General features: G+C 45.7%; 1 protein-coding gene across 2 annotated transcripts in view; it reads right to left on the bottom strand.

Annotated features, from left to right (window-relative positions):
- Positions 1–400: 400 nt before the first annotated feature.
- Positions 401–21,795, bottom strand: part of LHX2 (LIM homeobox 2) — a 54,706-nt gene continuing 33,311 nt past the window's right edge. For both annotated transcript variants that reach the window (XM_083597376.1, XM_083597375.1), the window contains exon 5: positions 401–1,298. In XM_083597376.1, coding sequence (XP_083453502.1) covers positions 1,011–1,298 — 288 coding nt within the window. In that variant the 3' untranslated portion in view covers positions 401–1,010. The remainder of the gene's footprint in view (positions 1,299–21,795) is intronic.

Genomic DNA, 21,795 nt, shown 5'->3' with positions numbered 1-21,795 from the left:
CCTCTGGCTGTGGAGGTAGTACACAGCCATCTTGGCTGTATTTTGAAAGTCAGAGGCCATTTGATGGACCATCATCAAGGCCGTTATATACTCCTCCATTTAGCCACCATGTTGGTCTTGCCAATGGGAGGTCTTGAAAGGGATCCATCCTTCCTCCACTCCTCCCTCCCTGCCAACCTACAGGCATTTGCGCACACACATATACACACACACACACTCGCACACATGTAGCCTTCGCCAGCCTGATGCCCTCCAGGTGTTTTGAACTACAACTGCCAGGCTGATGAGAGTTGAAATCCAAAACATCTGGAGGACACCGTGTTATGGAAGGCTCTCTTAATGGGCCAGGCATCTCAGGCTGGGGCTCCTGGTATTCACAACAGTAACCAACATGAACCAGTTTCCTTTAAGTGGTTTTATTACTGGTTAGATTTTTACAAATTCTGATAGCTGAACAGACTTTTCACTTTTAAAATTCTAAAACATCAGAACAATCAATGAAGGGCTTAGGACTAATTCAAAGTAACAAAACTCTTATTAACATTTTTTTTCATTTATTTTTTCTTCTTCTTCTTTGTGTTTGTTTGTTCTTTGCCCTGGTCATAAATACACAGAGAGGAAAAAAGGAGATGGGCGTGGGTGGGGGGCATGGGTGTGATCCAAAGGATGGGAGAACAGTATATAAGGCACATGGCAGTCTTTGAAAATTACAGAAGCTTTAGCCAACTTAAATTAATTGCTGTTTCCCTCGCCCAGTCCACAAAACTGTACATTGACACAAATGTTGTGTGGCAAGTTGCTCTTCCAAGTGAATCCTCCGTCCGCCCTGTGACCGTCACACCAGACCGAACCGTGCTGCTGTTCTCCTTCTCCTCAGAAATACCCTACGCTGTGGCTAGCCCAGCTGTGAGAAAGTCTCTAGTAAAAATACGCTTGGAACTCAACTAAGAGTAATTTCTTTTTCAAAGGAAAAAAAGAAGAAGGGGGGGATGAAGGAAGGGAGAGAGTCATCAGAAAAGATTTGTGAGCGTTGTCTGTGAAGGGCTCCGAGATTCGTGGACCTCCAAGCCCCCGGGCACCGAGGTCAAGACCGAGGTGACTGATGGCATACTGGGGTTTGTCAAGTCCGTTAAGGTAGTGGGGGTGCTGGACGGGCTCATGGAGGTGTTGGAGATTTCGGAGGCAGGGCCCGAGGGCGTTCCGGCCTGGAGGGTCGAGTCAGACGTCTTGTCCACCCCTGTGTTCTCTTGGCGTAAGAGGTTCCGTCTGAATTTAGCACGTGCATTTTGGAACCAGACCTACAACCAGTCAACAGGAGGGTGGGGGTGAAGGGGGAGAGAGAGAGGGTGGGGGGGACTATCAGTGGGTGGTTTCATTTCAAAGCCCCAATTGGTTAGCATGAAAAATATACATTTGCAATGCAGAATGGATATTTTGAACAACAACTGAAGCATTTTCAAAACAAGACGAAATAAAATATTGAAATATATATTCATAGTTGTTATTCCATGCAATTTGTAATATTTCACTACCATGTGCTCTTGTTAAGCATCAGTATTGTGGAAGAACTTGCCCCTTCCATGGTTCTCTTTTGCTGGCTGGAAAATACATTTTTATACGGGCAGACTTTTGCCTGCTAATTCTTACCTCTGGTGGTCATTTCTACCTCTAATCTTTTCCACTGTCAGTTTTTAAATGCATCCCTAATGTTCCGCATGGTATGTATTTTTAATTTGGGGGGGGCAGGACCCTAATTTTTAATACCTTTTAATTGTTTTGAAGTGCCACAAGCCATCCTGAATTTTGCACGGATGCCAGGAAGGCAGGATGAATTTTTAATAAAAAATAAATAGCTCAGAAAAATGATACGTTGTATCCAACTACATTTCACCCAGAGTAGACCCACTGAATTAAATGGGCATGACTAACTTAGGTCCATTCACTTCCATCAGTCTACTCTTCAGCAGAACTTAAGACAGAGACACTCAAACACCTTGCAACTGTATGTACAATAATAAATTAACGATAATTATAATAAAAATAGTAAGATTGTACGAGTTGGAAGGAGAAAATATCTTGGCCTCCCTGTGGGGAAAACTGCACATTGTGACTCAAGAACAAAAGTACTCACAGTTTCACGTGGCTGACCAAAACTGCTTGTGTCCTTGTCTAAGCGCATTGATGCACAGGAGAAAACACGTTACTGATTGATTGGTTTTCATTATTGTGTTTAAATCCAAAGCCATGTTTCCCAGGAAACGTAAGTACCTAAGAAGAGCCTGCCGGATCAGGCCGACGGCCCATCTAGTCCAGCATTCTGTTCCCCCCGTGGCCCATCAGATGCCCATTGTGGGGAAGTCATTGCTGGCTCCAGTTGAGAAGGCAGAGTGAAGTCATCATGGACAGCCCTCTCCTCCATGAATTTCCCTAATGCTTTTCTAAAGCCATCCAGGCTAGAGGCCATGACCACTTCCTGTGGGAGCAAGTTCCACAGTACAAACAACCTCCATCGGTTTTGCTGTGACAGCTCAGCTCCACCAGGCCTCATCTCCCCACAACTCTCCCCTGGAGGCGGCCACCCTGTCAGGCTGCCTCAGTGGGAGAGATACGAAGCAGGAGACTCGTTCCACCCGCTTTGATGGAGGCCAAGGTCCACCAGGTACCTCCTGCCAGCTGATCAACACAAGAACAGTTTTGGCTTTCCTCTTCCCCCTTCCCCCTTGTGTGTTGTATTTTTGTTTGTTTGTTTATTCGAATGTAAGCCTGCGGATAGGGAGTGTCTTGTTTTGATTTCATGTAAGCCACTCTGGGAGCCTTTTTGGCTGAAGGGCCCAGAACAAATGCTCTGCGTAGTAAATAATCTCTTGCCTTCGCTGACAACAATCACATATTCAAGCAGAGAGCACAAGACAGGCTCAAAGGTCTCTTAAGCCCTCATGCTTCAGGCCTTTTAAAAAAATGAAATGTGGATGTACCACCCTTCACCCAAAGATCTCCGGGGGGTTCACAGCATAAAAACACAAGATGAAAACAGAAAATACATAAAAAGGAGAACAAGAACAGAACAAACCCATAACCCCTCCCTCCCACAAACCCATTTCAAAGGATATAGGATGTTGGTCAGCCAAAGGCCTGGCTGGAGAAAAACCTTTGCCCCTGGTGCCTAAGGGAGTATAATAACGCAGCCAGGCGGTCCTCCTTGGGAAGAGCATCCCATAAACAGGGAGCCACCACAGAAAAGGATCGTTCTTGTGTTGCCACCCTCTAGACCTCTCATGGAGGAGGCACGTGAAGAAGGGCCTCAGGCGACCATCACAGGGTTCAGGGAGGTTCATATGGAGAGAGGCAGTCCCTGAAATATGGAGGTCATGTGTTCTTTCTACTATTTTTTTTTAAAAGACTTATGGTACATGCAGGCTTCAAAGAAGTCATGTTTTAAAATGAGTAAGTTGCTTATTTATCAGAGGGAAGGAAAAGGAAGCTGGGGAAAGATATGCAACACTTTCACATTTGGCTGCCCAAGGTACACGGTCCTGGGGGTGTTCTGTCCATTCACAACTCTGTCTCTTCCGAGTCAGCCTTAAAGCAAGAAACGAAACAATAGGGGAGGCAGAAGGTGTGGGTTTCTGGGTTCCTGGCCTGGATGTGGCCCGCTTTGTGGAAGGAAGAGAAACAAAGAGAGATGTGCTAGTCACCCTGATTAACGACTTGTAGGGGAAATCATGCAGAGCTTTATGGGGGTAAAACATCCCCCCCACACACACACGTCAGGCTGATAAAGATGTGTTTATGGCAGGAACATATCCAACACACATTTCATTTCTGAAAAATTACAGTTGTTTGATTGGGAAGAATACTTAGATTCCCCCTTCTTAGCCCCCCAATGGGCTCCTTCTAGCAGTCCATGTTGTTGCAGTCACTGTGGTTACCGCGCCTCTTTCCCTGATGGGACTTAAGATAGCTTACAGATAAAAATGAAACTCTTTAATGAAATTGTTAAAAAAAAGTAAACATGGTTAGAACTACACACATATATAAAACCTATTAAAACCATAGAAATAATTACAATAAAAACAACACAGCACCAGCCCTTTCATTAAAGCAGTCAGTTCCCAAAAGCCTGTTGAAATGAAACAGTCTTCACTTCCTGGCAGAAGGACAGCAAGGAGGGAGCCAATCTGGCTTCTCTAGGGAAGGATTTCCAAGGTCGGGGGCAGCCACCGAGAAGGTCCTATACCATGTCACCCCCAAAGCATGCCTGCGACGGTGGCAGGAGTGAGAGAAGGCCTCCCTGAAGATCTCAGAGCACAGACCACTTCATATGAGGGAATGAAATCTTTCATATACAGTCTTCCATGTAGCACAAAGCACTGCACTAAAGACGAGACACGGAATAAATATTACTTAGCTCAGCATTACCCTACATGGGGCTACCTTTGAAGGTGACCAGGAAACTACAGCTAATCCAGAATGAGGCAGCTAGACTGGTGACTGGGAGCAGCCGCCGAGACCACATAACACCAGTCCTGAAAGACCTACATTGGCTCCCAGTACATTTCTGAGCACAATTCAAAGTGTTGATGCTGACTTTGAAAGCCCTAAACAGCCTTGGTCCAGTATACCTGAAGGAGCATCTCCACCCCCATCGTTCTGCCCGGACACTGAGGTCCAGCTTCGCAGTTCCCACATTGTGAGAAGTGAAGTTACAGGGAAACAGGCAGAAGGTCTTCTCTGCAGTGCTGCCCTCCCTGTGGAATGCCCTCCCATGCCAGTGTCAAGGAAATAAACTTCTGTATAGGGAAGTTTTTAATGTTTGATGTTTTATTGTGCTTTTATTTGTGTTGGAAGCCGCCTAGAGCAGCGGGAGCCACCAAGCCAAATGGGCAGGGTATAAATACTAGAATCATTATTGTTGCTGATATTATGCCCTTATGGAGGCCCAGTTCTTGTTGACCAAAATCTCAAGTGATGAACTTGTGAACCAGCCCTAAGTGGTGTTGGGTCAAACTAATCCAGAGGCTCCGATCCTGGTGGTGCCCTTCCACTGATTCCATGTAAGTTTCAGCTTTGTAAACTTACTCGCTTCCTCACTCTCCCAAAACCCAGATACTTCAGCATCCTGGAAGCTTCCTGGCAGGTCAGGGAAAAGTTGGATTTTGGCTGCTCAAGGGTTGCATTCATTTTTATTACAAATATCCCACCTTTTCCCCAGACCAGGGCTCACGGCTGCTTATGCAAATTAAAAACAACACAGACAAAATACAAAAAGCTAAATACATATAAACGATAACTATCAAAAAGTGTTTAAACTCTAACAGAATTAAAACAATATAAACAAATTTATTGAAATACAGATAATAAAAACAGCACAGCACTATTAAAAGCCATTTCCTTAAAAGGCAGTCGGTTCTGAAAGGCCTGTCAGAATAAAGCAGTCTTCAGTCGCCGGTGGAAGGACGGCAAGGAGGGAGCCAGTCTGGCTTCTCTAGGGAGGCAGTTTGGACATAACTGGATGTGACGCCATTAGCAGAATTAGCTTGACAAATCGCTTCGCCAACTAAGAGCAGCCACACAGCACCAGCCACAGAATCAAGAAAGAGCTGTCAGTCTGTCAGTCCTTTCCGTTTCCAGGCCCTAAGTTCCCAAGGAGTTCTGGATCCAAGCAGCTCTTCACACTGTAACTCTGAGCTCACAAAAGCCCCATTCCCACTCAGTGAGAACTTCTGGACATGACTCTGACCACTTAATAATAATTGTGTTCATCAATAAAGCTGGGATGGAAGGTTTTTTCAAGCAGACAAGAGTAGCTGGATCAGTGTTTCAAAAGTTCTGGCACAGTGGCATAGTGTGGGTTGCTAGCACCCAGGGCAAGGCAAGTATTGAGCCCCCTAACCCACAAACCATTGGCACTTCTTGACTGCCTCCCTCCAGTCCAGTATCGAACCCCTTACCCGCCCCCAGCACATGTATTTTAAGAAAATACTGATGTTATTGAAGTAAAATGCATTAAATGCTAGTATATTAAAAGTGATTTAGAATCACCCGCTTTTAATTTTTTGCAAATTTTTAAATACTGGTATTGAAATCTACATTGAAATCTCTCTCAGTTGACAGTATTGCTATGTTACTCAGTCTTTCTTGGCTCATTGTAGATCTCTGATACGTTTTGATTAAGTTTTGAGGAACTTCTTTAACAACTGGCAGTTGTAACAGTGATAGTTAAAAAGATTCTTAATGTCACAACAAAGTTAGTCAAGCTTTCACTTGTACACCCCCTAAAGCTAATCTAAAGCTGTCCAGTTAGCAATCTTCCTTATACAAGACAATATGGCGCCAAAGGCAATTTAGGAAAGTTTTGATTTTTTTATCATGCTTTTACTATTCTGCTGGGAGCCGCCCAGAATGGCTGGGGGAACCCAGCCAGATCAGCAGGGTATAAATAAAATAATAATAATAATTATTATTATTATTATTATTATTATTATTATTATTATTATTATTTCAGCAATCATAGCTGCAGCATTCAACTCTGTATACTTAGCACATGTGTGCTGAATTTGTTCAATGATAAAATCATCTTTTTCTGTATCCAACAATGTCTGGATTTGCAGGAAAGCAAATCGCAGGTAAAGCATATTCATCTGTATTGTACATTTTGTAATTTCTGCCTTATGCCAATTACCACAGCAGGGGCAAAGCTGGGGCTACACAGATGCACCAGCAGACCCAGTCTAGTCCTTCCACACAATCCTGCCTCACCGCTGCCTTTTTTCTGCAGAAGCTGCTGTTGAGAGTGTGGCAGCACAGCAGTGCTCCACTGGACTCCTGCAAAATCACTTTGGGCACAGATGTATTTGCATATCCCAAAAATGTCCTTTCTTCTGTTTACTTATACCTGTAAAAGCTATCCAGGCACCTGAAATAGAGGGCATTTAACTACCACAGCAAGAATCTATCAACCAAAACTGGCACATATCCAACAGCAAAACACCATTAATACGCTTCTAAATGAGATCTGGTTAGCCTCAATTACCAAACCCACAATGAACAAAATATTTATTCAAAGGCTGAAATGAAGCCACAGCCTGTTCTCCTCAAGGAAGAAGATTCCTATTTTGATTGCTAAACCTGCTGCATATTCTACAGCTATCTGTCACAGCATTAGCAATGGGAAGAGAATGCCCGGGGCCTGGACCGCAATAAATTACTATTTCTGCAGCAATGCTACCTACAGACACATCTACCCCAAAGCATTTCATCCCCAAGTGGTGGGGCAACTGTCTTAAGGCACAAAGGACGGCTGCAGAGCAAAGTCCCACCTTCAAGTAACAATATCGTTACTGAGATGTTCTACTAAACCCTGATGGTGCTTAAGCAGGCTGAGGGAAATCCCATCATGTGATGAGATGCCAGGGGAAGCAGGTGAGTGGCAAAGTGGGCAGCTCACAGGCCTGCATGCAAAAGCTCCCTTATTAGGATGGTGGCAACAAAACGACACACATGCCAAGCGCGGTGGAGAAAAGGCGATCACTCTCATCTTTTCCTGGCCTGAAACATGGGTGTAGCCAGGGGGGCAGGAAGGGGCAGCTGCCCCTACCTAAATCAATAAAAATGCATAGCTAAATGATGTTCTGCACCCCCTAACAAAAGGCCTGCCCCCCCTAACAAAAATCTTGGCTATGCCCATGCCCGGAAACCAAATGCCTTGGAATGTAGCAAACACTTCTACAAAAGACAAAGTGCTTCCCTGGTACCATAATGCAAAAATCTACCTTGTTCTGCACCTCCAGACTTGGCAGGGGCTTCCAGAAGAGCCCCGATCCAAGCATCTCTGGAGCCGTAGACAATCTGAAACATAATCTCCCCCAAACCACTTTTTGGAGGGGCCTGCAGGGCCTCAGAGGCCAACACCGCTCCTCCCCCCGAAGATGCTGCGTACAGCCCAGGGACCAACCTCAGATAGATTGCAAGAGCTTGCCTGGTCCCTGTGAATAGTGAGAGTGCTTCTCCAGCTGGCCTATGGCGGGACTGCCCCTGCTTAAAGCTTCAGCTCCCAAACGTGTGGCTCACTCACTCACTCACTCACTCACTCACAGCCGCCTCTTCTCTTGAGCTGAAAGGAGGGATGCTGACATTTCCTTCTTCAGCAGTCGGGGACGAGAGGCAGGTCGCTGCAGGAGTGGCTGAGGCTTGGAGGTGGGGACACATTTGTTGCCCAGCTTGCACCCCTACAAATTTTGCACCTTGTGCAACCACCCCAGTGCCTCTACACACTACACCACTGGACAGGCCTCGAATGATCTGCAGTGAAGAGCATTGGTACAGCGCTGGGAGGTCTCAAACAGGGTGCTCTGGTAGTGGGTTCCTGGTGCCAGACCCTCCAAGGCCCTGTTTTGGTATGCCAAAGGAAAGAGCTGCTGACCTGCCCCCTCACCTGCTGTAGCGCCATCCCTGCCCAGAATAGGATGCTGCGAGCTTGGAGCAAAGGTCAGGATTCAGCCCTGCTTAGACCTCCACTCAGAAGACCAAGGGGACCAGGACCCCTCAACAGATCTCCCTCCAGCCACACTGTCAGCAAAACCGGAGGAACTGTTGGATCCTGACATCCCTGGCCCAGGACCAGAGGTCTTGATGCCTGGATTCATGGCCAGCTGTGAGACACCCACGCGCCAGTTTGTCACCCCAGGACCATAGGAAGAAAAGAGGCTGCAAGCCAAGGCAGAGTGTCAGGGCTGCTGGCAAAGTGCCCGGCCAGAGGCTTCTTGGGGGAGGAGGCAAGGACCTGCCTGAAACAGGACCTGGCTGAGAACCAGGCAGGGGTGGAGCCACGATGTTTGTTTAAGAAGGCAGTGTCCAACATAGACAGATGTTGGAAGTGTAATGCTGAGAAAGCGCAAGCACATGACGCATTCCTTCTGGCCTGAGGTTGTTCTATTTGCCAATTTTGTATTGGCAAAACCCTTGATAATTGCAGGTGTACACTTTTAAATTATATTCCTGTGCTTATGGGGATTAACAGCAAGACAATAAGTGTGGACTTTGCAAGCCCTTATGGTTGCTAAGTGAGTTATACTTTGAGCCTGGAAGGACAGGTGTCCATCTTCTATTACACAATGACCTGAGGAATTAACTGCATTAATGCTGAATTTAAGATGCATGCACTTGTGGTTACTGTATCCGTAACGTGAACAGTTGGCGGCTTTTTTTGTTGTTGTTTAAGTTAGTATTATCCGTATATTATTATTATCATCATTCAATTTACTCCATGTGATTGTAAAAAATCACCTAACAATTTACAAAAAAACAATAAAATCATCAGGGAAGACAGCTCTTTAAAATTTCCAAAAAATAAAATAAAATCAGCAATAAACTTGAAGATTAAAACATACATCAGCATCAGTATTATTATTAGGATTATTATAAGTTTCTTATTTCACTTTCTTTCTTTGTCAAATTTGCAAATAAAAGAATTAATAATAAAAACTAAGCAGTGGAGCCTCTAGCTCCGATGCAAGTCTACCAGGCTTCACCACTGACACAACAGCCCCCCTAGAGCCTCAGCTGCCAGCATAAAGCCTTCCTGGACTAGTAAAATGAACACCAGGTCACTTCAACAGTGCACAGAGTTTCTCACCAGGCCCTACAAAGTTTCTAAGCATATCCATGCACCTGATCGTGTGGGTATTAGGCCACAAAAACCTATCCCACAATAATTCTGTTAAGTCTTTAAGGTGCTGTATTTGCTGCCACAGCAAGAAAACCGATTAGCTGGATGAATATTTTGACCCAATGTGCAGCAGCTGTGGCAAAGGCAGATTCCATGCTAGGGGTCATCAGGAAAGAGACTGGAAATTAAACTGCCAATATCATAATGCCTTTGTACAAACAGCTTTTGTTCAGTTCTGGTCAGCTTGCCTCAGAAAGGAAACTGCAGAGTTTGAAAAGATTCAGGAAAGGTCAGCCTCAAGAAGTGAGACCCTATGAAGAACAGTTGCGATACGTGAGGTTTTTAGTTTTGAGAAAAAGCAAGGAAGAGGGGGAATGATGGATGTGCATAAAATTACACACAATGCAGAGAAAGTGGCTCCGCGAACCTTTTCCTACCCCTCTCATAACACCAGAAGTTGGGGACATCCAATCCAGGTGAATGATGGACTTTTCATGCAGCACACAGTTTAGACTGGGGAACTCCCTCCCACAGGAGAAAGTGGTGGCCGCCAGCAGTAACTACCCACGGATACCAATCACAATGGCTGTGTGCTGGCTCCAGTACCAGAAGGATGCAACTTCCCAGGAAGCACAAGAGGGTCCAGTGCTCTCGCACTCGAGCCCGGTCTTCGTGCTTTGCATAGCTGCCTGGCTGGCCACTGTGAGTAAGGAACAGGATGCTGAACTAAACTCCTCCAGCAGCCAGGCTGTTGTTCTATTTTATAATTATCTTTCTATCTCACTTTTCCTTCAAGGAGCTCAAAGTGGCATACACAATTCCTCCTTCTCCCCATTTTATCCTCACAACAACCCTGTGAGGGGGGTTAGGCTGAGAGAGCAGGACTGACCCAAGGTCACCCAGGGAGCTTCAGGGCTGAGTGGGGGATTTGAACCTGGGTCTGACTCTCCCCTGGGGATGCGGGTGGCGCTGTGGGTTAAACCACAGAGCCTAGGACTTGCCGATCAGAAGGTCGGCGGTTCGAATCCCTGCGACGGGGTGAGCTCCCGTTGCTCGGTCCCTGCTCCTGCCAACCTAGCAGTTCGAAAGCACCTCAAAGTGCAAGTAGATAAATAGGTACCACTTTATAGCGGGAAGGTAAACGGTGTTTCCGTGCACTGCTCTGGTTTGCCAGAAGTGGCTTAGTCATGCTGGCCACATGACCCGGAAGCTGTACGCCAGCTCCCTCGGCCAGTAAAGCGAGATGAGCGCCACAACCCCAGAGTCGGCTACGACTGGACCTAATGGTCAGGGGTCCCTTTACCCTTTACTCACTCTCCCCAGTACAACACTCTTACCACTACACCACACTGGCTCTCACCGTATGTCAATCACAGAATCATAAAATTGGAAGGGAGAGCAAGGGTCATCTAGCGCAACCGCCTGCGATGCAGGAATCTTTCTGTCCTACATGGGAATCGAACCCCTGATCCTGGCATTAAGAGTCTCATGTTCTACCAACTGAACTATCCCACAGGCATAAACAGAAGAGGCTGTACCAGATCAGACCAAAGGTCTGTCTCTCCTGCAGCCCATTTTATACAGTGCCAGGCCTCACGATGGGGTGGATGTGAGCATGCCGGATTTACATATAAGCTAAACAAGCTATAGCTTCGGGCCCCACCCTCTTGGGGGCCCCCAGAAAAATTAAAGGAAAGAAAACTGGATGTACATTTCCAAAATATAAGATAAAAAAAACAAATAAGATGGCTTTAGATATCTATTTGGTCCATAAATTACCATATAGAATATATTCAACACAAAAAGCAGCGGCAGTTGTTGTTGGCAAAGGACAGCTGGACATATAAAGGCCCCATTACCTTCAGTAGCTGAGGGCCTCACCAAACCTAAATCTGGCCCTGGGTCCAGCACAAGGCAGGATGAGGGCTGGGTCAGGGTTCAGAGCAGGATAAAAGCTTCTGAGGGCCAGAGGAAGACAAAGGTCAGGACGGAAGCCAACACCCAAGCAGAGGGCGCAGGAGGCTGGAAGAATCATCTGAGAGAGGAAAGGGTTTTATAGGGCCAGGTGCACCAGGATAGGCCCAGAGGTGGGGTCAGCTGACAGAATCTTGGTCAGACTGGCATGACAAGCTAGATGGCGCACTTGGGGCCCGGAGTTCATTCCACCAGGATTGCAGTGGAAACGAGGAGATAACAGCTGCCATTTTGCGATATTCTGCAAGAGGAAATTCCATAAACAAACTATTTCTTTGGGTGATCCTGAATTCTTGTATTATGGGGGAAACAGGGTGGGGGGATGGAGAACCTTCTCTGTTAACTTTCCTCACATCAAATGTCATTTTATAAATTTCTATCATGATTGATTCCCACCCCTTCAACTTTTTAAAACTTCTCCCAATGCCCAGAGGTGAGAAATTCAAAGTCCTCCAGATGTTGTTATTGTTGTTGTTAATAATAATAATAATAATAATAATAATAATAATTTATTTTTTATTATTTATACCCTGCCCATCTGGTTGGGTTTCCCCAGCCACTCTGGGCGGCTTCCAACAAAATATTAAAATACCATAATGCATCAAACATTAAAAGCTTCCCTAAAGAGGGATGCCTTCAGATGTCTTCTAAAACTTTGGTAGTTATTTTTCTCTTTGACATCTGGTGGGAGGGCGTTCCACAGGGCGGGTGCCACTGCCAAGAAGGCCCTCTGCTGGTTCCCTATAACTTGGCTTCTCGCAGGGAGGGAACCGCCAGAAGGCCCTCGGCGCTGGACCTCAGTGTCTGGGCAGAACGATGGGGGTGGAGACGCTCCTTCAGATATACTGGACCGAGGCCGTTTAAGGCATTAAAGGTCAGCACCAACTTTGAATTGTGCTCGGAAACGTAACACAAGTGTCCACACTGGCTGCCCACTTAACTACTGAGCCAGGTCCAAAGTTCTTGTACTTATTCACAAAGCCCTATGCAGTTGAGGTCCACGGAACCGCTGGGACTGGGCTGCCCGAACTCTTACATTCCAGCTCCACCACTGAGATCATGTGCAGGAGTGTCACTGTCTGCTCCTCGAGTTGGTGAGTCTCATTTGATAACAAGAATAAACCAGCCTGTAGTGTCATTGGGCTAGTCCTGTGGAACACTCTGCCACTAGAGAGTCAGCCTTCTGTATCAAAAAATTCCACCAAGCTTATGCAGGCAATTATAAACACATCCTTCCACAACATCCTTCCAGGCCCTCGGCACTGGACCTCAGTGTCTGGGCTGAACGATGGGGGTGGAGACGCTCCTTCAGGTATACTGGACCGAGGCCGTTTAGGGCTTTCAAGGTCAGCACCAACACTTCGACTTGTGCTCGGAAACGTACTGGGAGCCAGTGTAGGTCTTTCAAGACCGGTGTTATGTGGTCTCGCCGGCCGCTCCCAGTCCCCAGTCTAGCTGCCGCATTCTGGATTAGTTGTTGGCCTACATCTCCATGGAAGACAAGGTTCACGAACACCTGGAGGGCTACAAGTTAGCTACCCCTATTCATCCTCATTTGCAATATTCCCAGTATGGAGACATCTATTTGGAGAGCCTCACCATCCAGTAATGGATTTTGCAATCTTAAATAATTTTTGAGTCATCTACAGACTTGGCCAACCCTGACACCAGACTGATTGGTTGGTTATTTAATTGTTTGTTTGTTTGTTTGTTTGTTAAGCATACCACCCTTCATCCATATATCTCAGGGTAGATTTCACAACATAAAAATGCAAGATTTAAATACAATATTAAAAAAATCAAGAAAAAAACAAAACAGTACCCCCACACATACCTCTTTCCACAAACCCATTTAAAAGTAGGATATTAATCAGCCAAAGACCTGGTTGAAGAGGAATGTTTTTGCCTGACACCTAAAGGTGTGTAATAAAGGCAGCAGCCAAATGGCCCTGGGCAAAGCATTTACGAATAAGTTATATAGCCTCAGTTTCTGATTCTCATATCTCATGACTGCTAGGTTTACTTATTGTGAAGGACTTTATCAAAAGTTTTTCTGAGGACTCACTCGCTGCCTGGGTAGAAGTAGACCAGAAATACTGTATTGTTGGTGAACAGGCCAAGATTTGTCACATTTTATAACCATAGTGCTCTGGTTTATTTTGTAATCTCTCTTGACCTTTTGCCTGTTTCCCCTGCTTCCTTTTGTCCTTAATAAAATTCACAGTTAGACTAGCAAAGTCTGTGTAAGATGCCAGCTCTGGGAATACGGAAATCCACACGTTCAGTGTTCTAAGATCAGAGTGCATAAAGCCAGGTTGTTGTTTTTTCTATTCTCATGGAGAAGCAGAGATGGAGCGCTGGCCTTGTGCTCAGAGTAAATTGCAAGACATTGGATGGAGAGGCAAGGCTCACAGATCCAGAATCCCTACATCTAATTTTTAATTGGACATCCCTAGATGTCCCCCATTTTCTAGGACTGCAGGTGACCTAAAGAGGGTGGTGGTGACGGGAATGCATTGCAGAGCTGTTATGCAGCAGTGAGACCAGAAAGGGAGCTGGAGAGGCTCTCTTGAGCACCCCCCCCTTTTCTACACTACGGATGCCCGAATATTTGTGAGAATCCTGCTGCAGAAAAGGAGTGCAGTAGAAGAGACAACAGCTGCAACTCTCCCTTAGAAATCTTGAACATTTAACAGTGACGGACATCACCTCTGGTAAGGAGCAGCAATGCAGAATGGGCAGGACAGTGTGGGGGTCTGGAGACAGTTGCACACAGCAGTTCATGGCAGACTCAGGACCACTCACACATTAAAGCTTTATGCAGTGTCAAAGTGCCGTCCCATATCCCAATTCCTGACAAATATTAATCCGGGCTACTAGTTCCACAGCTTTTTGATTTATGGGGTTTTCTGCAGAAACAGGGCTCCTCCAGACTTTTGCTTGCACAAAGTTCACATGGTGGTTAGATGGGGGGGTCCAGGCTCTACTGAGTGCTCATTCTGTTTTGTTTATGAGGCAGTTATAGGACAATGAGCTTCTGCCTGATTTGCTGGCAGGATTTTTTAACATGCTTTATCTTTAGTCATTCTTTCATTCCACTTTTTTCAATGCACTCCCCCATCAAAAAGTCCATGAATTATTATTATTTTGTTAGCGGTGAGTTTGCTTCACTGGGATAAACACTTAAAATCCACAAACCAATTTCCAGTTTGCATTTGAAACTCTCCTTCAAATATTGAAAGCCTGAAGGCCCCCTGGGTAGGTCCAGAATGAATGGGGGAAATGATACACGACAGCATCGTGATGAGGGTGTCATTGTTCACATGATGTGCAAACATGAAGCGGCTCCTCATCCACCGCGCACGGATGAGCAGAAGCACCCTAACTCCCAAAGGGGCATTGGCTTGCATTTTTAAAAAAGCAACAACAAAAACAACATTTATTTACACATCTATGAAATATATAGTGCTATTCATAAAACATATCAGAACAGATTACAACATTTATATGTAAAACCATGCAATAAAAACCTAATAGCGTTTTTAAAATCCAAAATCAGCTAACTATTATGCAAATATATATTCTTCATTACGTGCATAAGCCTAACAGAATGTTAAAGTTTTCTGCAGGCATTTAAAAGGTTGGCGCAGAAGACGCCTGCCAAATCTCTGTCGGCAGAGCAATTCCACAGGACTGGGCCAAGGATTCTAATGGCTCGGTTTCTTGTTGTCAAAGGAGCCTCACCAACTCATGGGATTATGAACAGAGACCAACATATTATTTCAGAAAAACTCCCCATACAATTCTGGAGTCACAAACTATCAGAGGCTTAAATCCTTAAGTTAATACTGTCCGGGGTGGGGGGGGGAGATACAGAACAACTTTTGGCCCCCTGAAATCTCCTTTCCATTCACAAAGAAATATGCATCTTCATTGGGAAATATATGAAAAAAAAGAGGACACCACAGAATTGTACGAAACAGAAATCCTTGAAGAGAAAATAATTGCCTTGGTGGTGTAATTGGTTTATTATTTCATATGTGTACCCTGTCTTTCTTTCTAGACAAGAAACAAGGAAGCAAAACAGGAGAGAATGAAGGAATAAGTCACAGCATCCACTATCCTGAAATTGTAAACACATTCTGCCCCATCTGACTACACATTTTGCCACGCACCCCTTGCAAACTCTGGCCGGTGTCCAAATAATATAAAATTCAGCATCCAAAGAATATCCACTGAGAAGGCCTCTCTGCTCCGCTTAGGAACACCCCAGAGTAGCTACCTAAAACCATCACCTTGCTAAAGCCGAGAAGGTTCGGGAGTGGTCAGTGCCTGGGTTGGATGGTCACCTGGGAGCCACACCTGTACACTGGGTGGTCACCTGGGAGCCACACCTGTACACTGCCTTGGGTTCCATGATGGAATAAAGTAGGATAGAGAAGAAGCTAATAAGAAAGTGAATAAATAACGTCTTGAAGTAAACTGGGTTTTTGGGGAGATTTAGTATATTTTGTTTTGCATTATGATTTGCATTTAAATTCTTACTTCTTTGCTGCACTTATCTGCTGAGCAATAACAGGACATCCTTATGACGCTTGGAATCAAAGGCTCTGTCGTTTGCAGGGACAATTTGTTTATTTACATTAATTTTCTCAATGAACTACATAAAGACATTTTGTGAAATGTTTGCCCCAAATCTTGTAATTTTTAGGCTTAACGTTGTTGCCTGGTGCTGCTCCTGGCCTTAACAGCAGCATGACACACAAGGATGTCTCCCTTAGAGCTGGGATGTCCAACCAGTAGATCGCAATCTACCAGTAGATCCCCAGCTGATCCTGGTAGATCCTTATCCTGTAGAAAAAGTTATGGGGGGAAAGCTCAACAACTCTGGGCAATCCACCCACCCCACGCATACTCCTCCTCCCTCCAATGCCAATGGGTAGATCACTGCCAGTTTTTTAATACTGGGAGTAGATCCCAGTCTCTTGGGAGCTGGACGTGCCTGCCTTAGAAGACAGTTCTGCTGCCCCTGTGGACCACGCTTCATGGGTGGGGTGGGCCAGCCCTGTCTGGTGGGCCAGTGAGAGAACAGGATGCTGGACTAGACAGATCTCCTGTTGACCCAGCAGGAGTTCTTCTTATGTTCCTTTGAGAGAGGAAGCGAAGCATAACCTTACAGTTCAAATATGCTTCCCCTTTAATTGCCTCCCCCCTCTAAACAGTTTCCCAAAGGTGGAGGACTCTCTTTCACTCGAGATTTTGAAGCAGAGATTGGATGGCTACCCTGTGAAGGATTATTTATCTGTGATTCCTGCGTATTGGGGTTAAATGTCCCTTGGGGATTCCTTCCCACTTGACAATTCTGTGATCTGGTGCTGAGCCTCTCCAAGCAAGGAAGGTGTTCCAATTGCTGATCCTTCCCGTTATCCTTTCCTCCTTCAGTTCCAGCTCTATACAGTGGTACCTCAGGATGCAAACGGGATCCGTTCCGGAGCCCCGTTCGCATCCTGGAGCGAACACAACCCGTGACTGTGCATCTGCGCATCCGTGTGGCATCATTTTGAGCGTCTGCGCATGCACGAGCGGCGAAACCCGGAAGTAACACGTTCCGTTACTTCTGGGTGGCCGTGGAGCGCAACCCGAAAACGCTCAACCCGAGGGTTGACTGTACTGCCATGTCCTTTTTGCTAAAGGTGACCATAAGTGCACGGTGGCCTTGCTATCACGGGCTTTTGGCCATGGTGGCTCTGCTCTGCCTCCGCAGCCGGAAGCAGCCGTGCTTCTGAATACCAGCTGCTGGGAACTGGCACAGGAGAGGGAGAGTGACCTTGCTCTCAGGCCCTCCTTTCGGTTTCCCAGAGGCGCCTCTTTGGTCACTGTGAGAACACGATGTAGGACTAGATAGGGCCCTCCCCAGATGCAGCCGGCTCTACTTAAGATATTGCAAGGACATCTGATTGCTGGCGGCTTTATTGCCTTGTTTGTCAGGGAGACCCGCATACCTCCAACTGTTTGGACTAGACTTCTTAAGCCTGCTCCAAAGAGAACCAATCAGAGCCCAGCCCCCCTCAAGGGCCAAAGCAGCCCCGGAGCCTCCAGCCGAAACGTTCCCAGGCTTTCCTGCTGAAAAATCCCAAAACAATTACGTCCTGCCTCTGATAGCCATTGTCATTATCAACATGCTCCAAGACCGAACTGATTCCAAGCAAAAAGCACAAAGCAAACTCGTAATCGTTTGCAAACCTGCCAGATGTGAATATTTTCAAAGATTTGCACGTTTTTATTTAAAATAACCACAGAGCCCTTTCACCTCAAGGCTAGCTGCTGTATTACCTGGGTTTCCCTCATAGTAAGGAAAGGCTGAAGGCTGCCAGTCTCCCCACAGAAGACTCTCTCAACCCTGATCAACCTTGTAGCCCTGAGCTGCTGCCTTGAACACAGGAGGCCGCTGGTTAGATCCCTGTCATCTGCAGGCAGGGCTGGGCAAATACCCTTTGGTTTGCTGGCCAGCATGGACAGGGGGTGGGGGCACTTCCTAGGCTATCAATGAGAGGTTTGCACCATCAAGACCCAATACTTGTTGCCTCCCAGTATTACCCTTCAATAACAACCCCTGCCTCCATTAAGTAAACAAAGAATTCCATGCCTAGTGTTAGATACTTCACTGTTGCCACTTTTCTTGAGAGCCAGTGGTTATAGTGCTGGACTAGGACCTAGGAGGGACGCGGGTGGTGCTGTGGGTTAAACCACAGAGCCTAGGACTTGCCGATCAGAAGGTCAGCGGTTCGAATCCCCGTGACGGGGTGAACTCCCGTTGCTCTGTTCCAGCTCCTGCCAACCTAGCAGATCAAAAGCACGTCAAAGTGCAAGTAGATAAATAGGTACCACTCCGGCGGGAAGGTAAACGGTGTTTCCGTGCGCTGCTCTGGTTCACCAGAAGCGGCTTAGTCATGCTGGCCACATGACCCGGAAGCTGTACGCTGGCTCCCTCAGCCAATAAAGTGAGATGAGCGCCGCAACCCCAGAGTCGGCCATGACTGGACCTAATGGTCAGGGGTCCCTTCACCTTTACCTAGGACCTGGGAGCTCAGGGTTCAAATCTGCCCCAACTCAGCCATGAAGCTCACTTTGGGTGACCTTGGGCCAGTTACTGTCCCTCACCCTAACCTGCCTCACAATGTTGTTTTGGTGATTACATGATAAGGGGAGGAGAACCATGTAAGACAATGTGAGCTTTGGGGGGGGGAGGTGGGATGCAATTTAAAAATAAAATAAAGCTTGGGTCCTTCACATGTTTTGCGGTTTCTCAGGGAACTGCTTGTTGCCTTTTAGTTAACTGTTTCATCATGGTCTGAGTGTCGTTAGGCTCCAGTGTGTCAGTCCCCTTGAGCACTTCTGCAGGAAGTGGAAAGGCAGTGGAGCAACCGCTTTAATGCATCATTAGATGCTTATTGCTGGAATGGGGTCTTCACAGGGGCCATGGCTCAGCAGAAGAGGACCTGCTTTGCATTCAGAAGGCGCCAGGTTGATTCCCTGGTACCTCCAAACAGAAAGCATCTAAGCAGCAGGAGGTATGGTGGAGGCAGCTGCTGCCAGTCAGAGCCAAGATGAACAAGGGGTCTCAATCAGTCTAAGTCAGTTTCATGTCTCCCACGCAGCATGAAAGTGGCAATTGTTGTTTATTTTAATGCTAGAACGAATTTCAGGACACTTTGATCCATTTGTCTGGTTCATCCAGGTGACCTGTTTATTGAGCTTTCATCCTGGTTGGCTTGCACAAAAATTCTGTGGAAGTCAGACTATGCCTGGTCTTTGTTGAGCATCTTTTCCATTTTTTAGTGAAACAATGCATATTCACCCTGACTGGTTTGCACAAGGGTTTATGAGTCTTCCCATTAAACCACTGCCCTAAACCATGACTGAGTTTCCTTTACGTACAAAACAAAACATAATTCTATGCCAAGGCAATTCAAGTTCTGAATACTGTGCAGTGTATACATTAATAGGCAACCGTAAATATACTTTCTCCAGGTTTGTATAATTATGCAGCTGTTAATACTACACATTATTACACAGGAATATTCTGGATTTGTTAGCTGCCTTCTGTACCCAGTGCTACTGAATCGATTGCAACACACACACCCCTGATCCCCTAAAATATCAGTGTAAATGAATCCAAGTGTATGGATTTGTTATGTTTGCATCTTGCTTTTTCTCTATGTATCAGGATTTTCCAGGCACTGTGCACCACCATCTGCCAGAAGTTCCCTTCCAAATTCCACACAGGACAATCTGGCCACACTCTCCACACCAAAGAATAAATGGACGCACATCTGATACCAGAGAGGGTGATACCCAGAAACCAGCAGAACATGACAACCACACAGGATCTTTATGAAGTCATTTCTGAGCAAAGGAACTTCCATCAGAAACTCCCAGTGGAAAACTCATCAGAAAGTACAGGATTTAATCCTACTACAGGAGGGGAGTCAATCGACCAATGCCAAGATATTTGCGTTATCGTCAGTGCCACTTCATGAATGGCCACAGTAACTATTTTACATATGTTTTCAGTTTAACCCAGTTATCGGTGTTTGCATTTCATTTCCCCCTCACCTCACAGCTAATGTTCTCTGTTTCTAACATCCCTATGAGTATATGCCTCTAACAATGGCACTGCATGCATCTGAGGAAGAGGCCACTAGCCCACGAAAGCTTATGCCGTAATAATAATGCCCTTCTAAGTGCAGAAGTTATTCAATCTATCTCTCTCTCGCACACACACAGCACTTTGCTTAGCATCTAACCTGATAAAGAATTTTGTTGGACTCAGAACCTTGCTCGCCATATTGTGGACATTCCAGTTGGTCCCTGTTGAAAGGACTTCACCACTTTTATTTGCTTGCTTTAACCCTTGCTAATATATGCAACCCACCTCCCTTTCCACACAGTTAGTTGGGGGGCTTTCTCTCTCTCTTACTTGGCATGCAAGCATTGGCAAACGCACACCCCTGCTGTGGAATAAATAATGGCGCTCTGTCATGTCCCTGCTCCACTACTGGCCTGGCCTGGCCGAAGGCCCTGTCCTAACCAACCCAGTTTTTATCCCACTGGGCGAAATGCTGCCCTTTCCTGTCTTTCTTTCTTTCTTTTTTAATTTTATCTTTTTATTAATAATGCACACACAACATTACAAATACAACCATGCAAATACCGACAATACAAATACACTACACAAATACAAACATAAATATTACACCTACGTGACTTCCCTCCACCCGCGTTCGTCATTTCTTATATCCTTATTTATATTGCAATTTGTAACTCTCATCTTTATTATTGTTATTTAACTATTAATTTGTTATCTGTATCAACTTTACAAACTTAATCTAAACATATCAGCATGTTATCTGAATCCTGCTTTCTGTCTTCCACGGTCGCACCCTCAGGAGAGAGAATTCTGCAGCTGCTTCTAAAAATACAGAAGTGTGTGGATCAGGAGGTCCCTAACCTCCTCCAGTGGGTCTGCTGGGCTCACTCATGAAACAAAGGCACTCTGCACGTGTTCAGAAACCTGGCTGCCTCTACTTCTTTACACATACCCAGGCTGGTGCAGAAAACTGGCTGGGGGGCACAGAAATACTGGAGTCCAAAACACTGATATACCAGTATTCCCAACACTGACTGGCACCAACAGCTCTCCAGGAATACAGGAAGGATTACAGGAAGCAGTAAATCATCAGAAGCAGGAATTCCTTTTTAAGTTGCACACCTCAAATTCTAGAAAACAAATAAAACATATCACCCCCCCCCAAAAAAAAACCCTCTACGTAAGTGATATCAACCATAAGCAAGTGGGGTGGTCACATATTTTTGCATATCAGCCCGACCCCTGCCAAAAGGAAACTTCTAGCAGGGCTTAATTCTTTTGTGGTGATGGGTCACTTGAACTCAGCACCCCAGAACCTGCCTCCCATACCTGGCAACATCAACACTACGAAAGACAGGGAGGCAATATAGATGTCAGAGTCCCCGGTGCAGGCTGTGTATACAAATGGGCTTGCACACTGCTTGGAGATTTACTTATTTATTTTTGAGCATGCAGTTTTATAAATTTTCTAAACGAATAAATAAAACTAAAATGATGCAACCTA

This window comes from Podarcis filfolensis, assembly GCF_964270895.1.
Source record: "Podarcis filfolensis genome assembly, chromosome: Z".
NCBI lineage: Eukaryota > Metazoa > Chordata > Lepidosauria > Squamata > Lacertidae > Podarcis > Podarcis filfolensis.
Note: the sequence above shows the minus strand (reverse complement) of the source record. Positions and strands in the feature narration are given on the sequence as shown.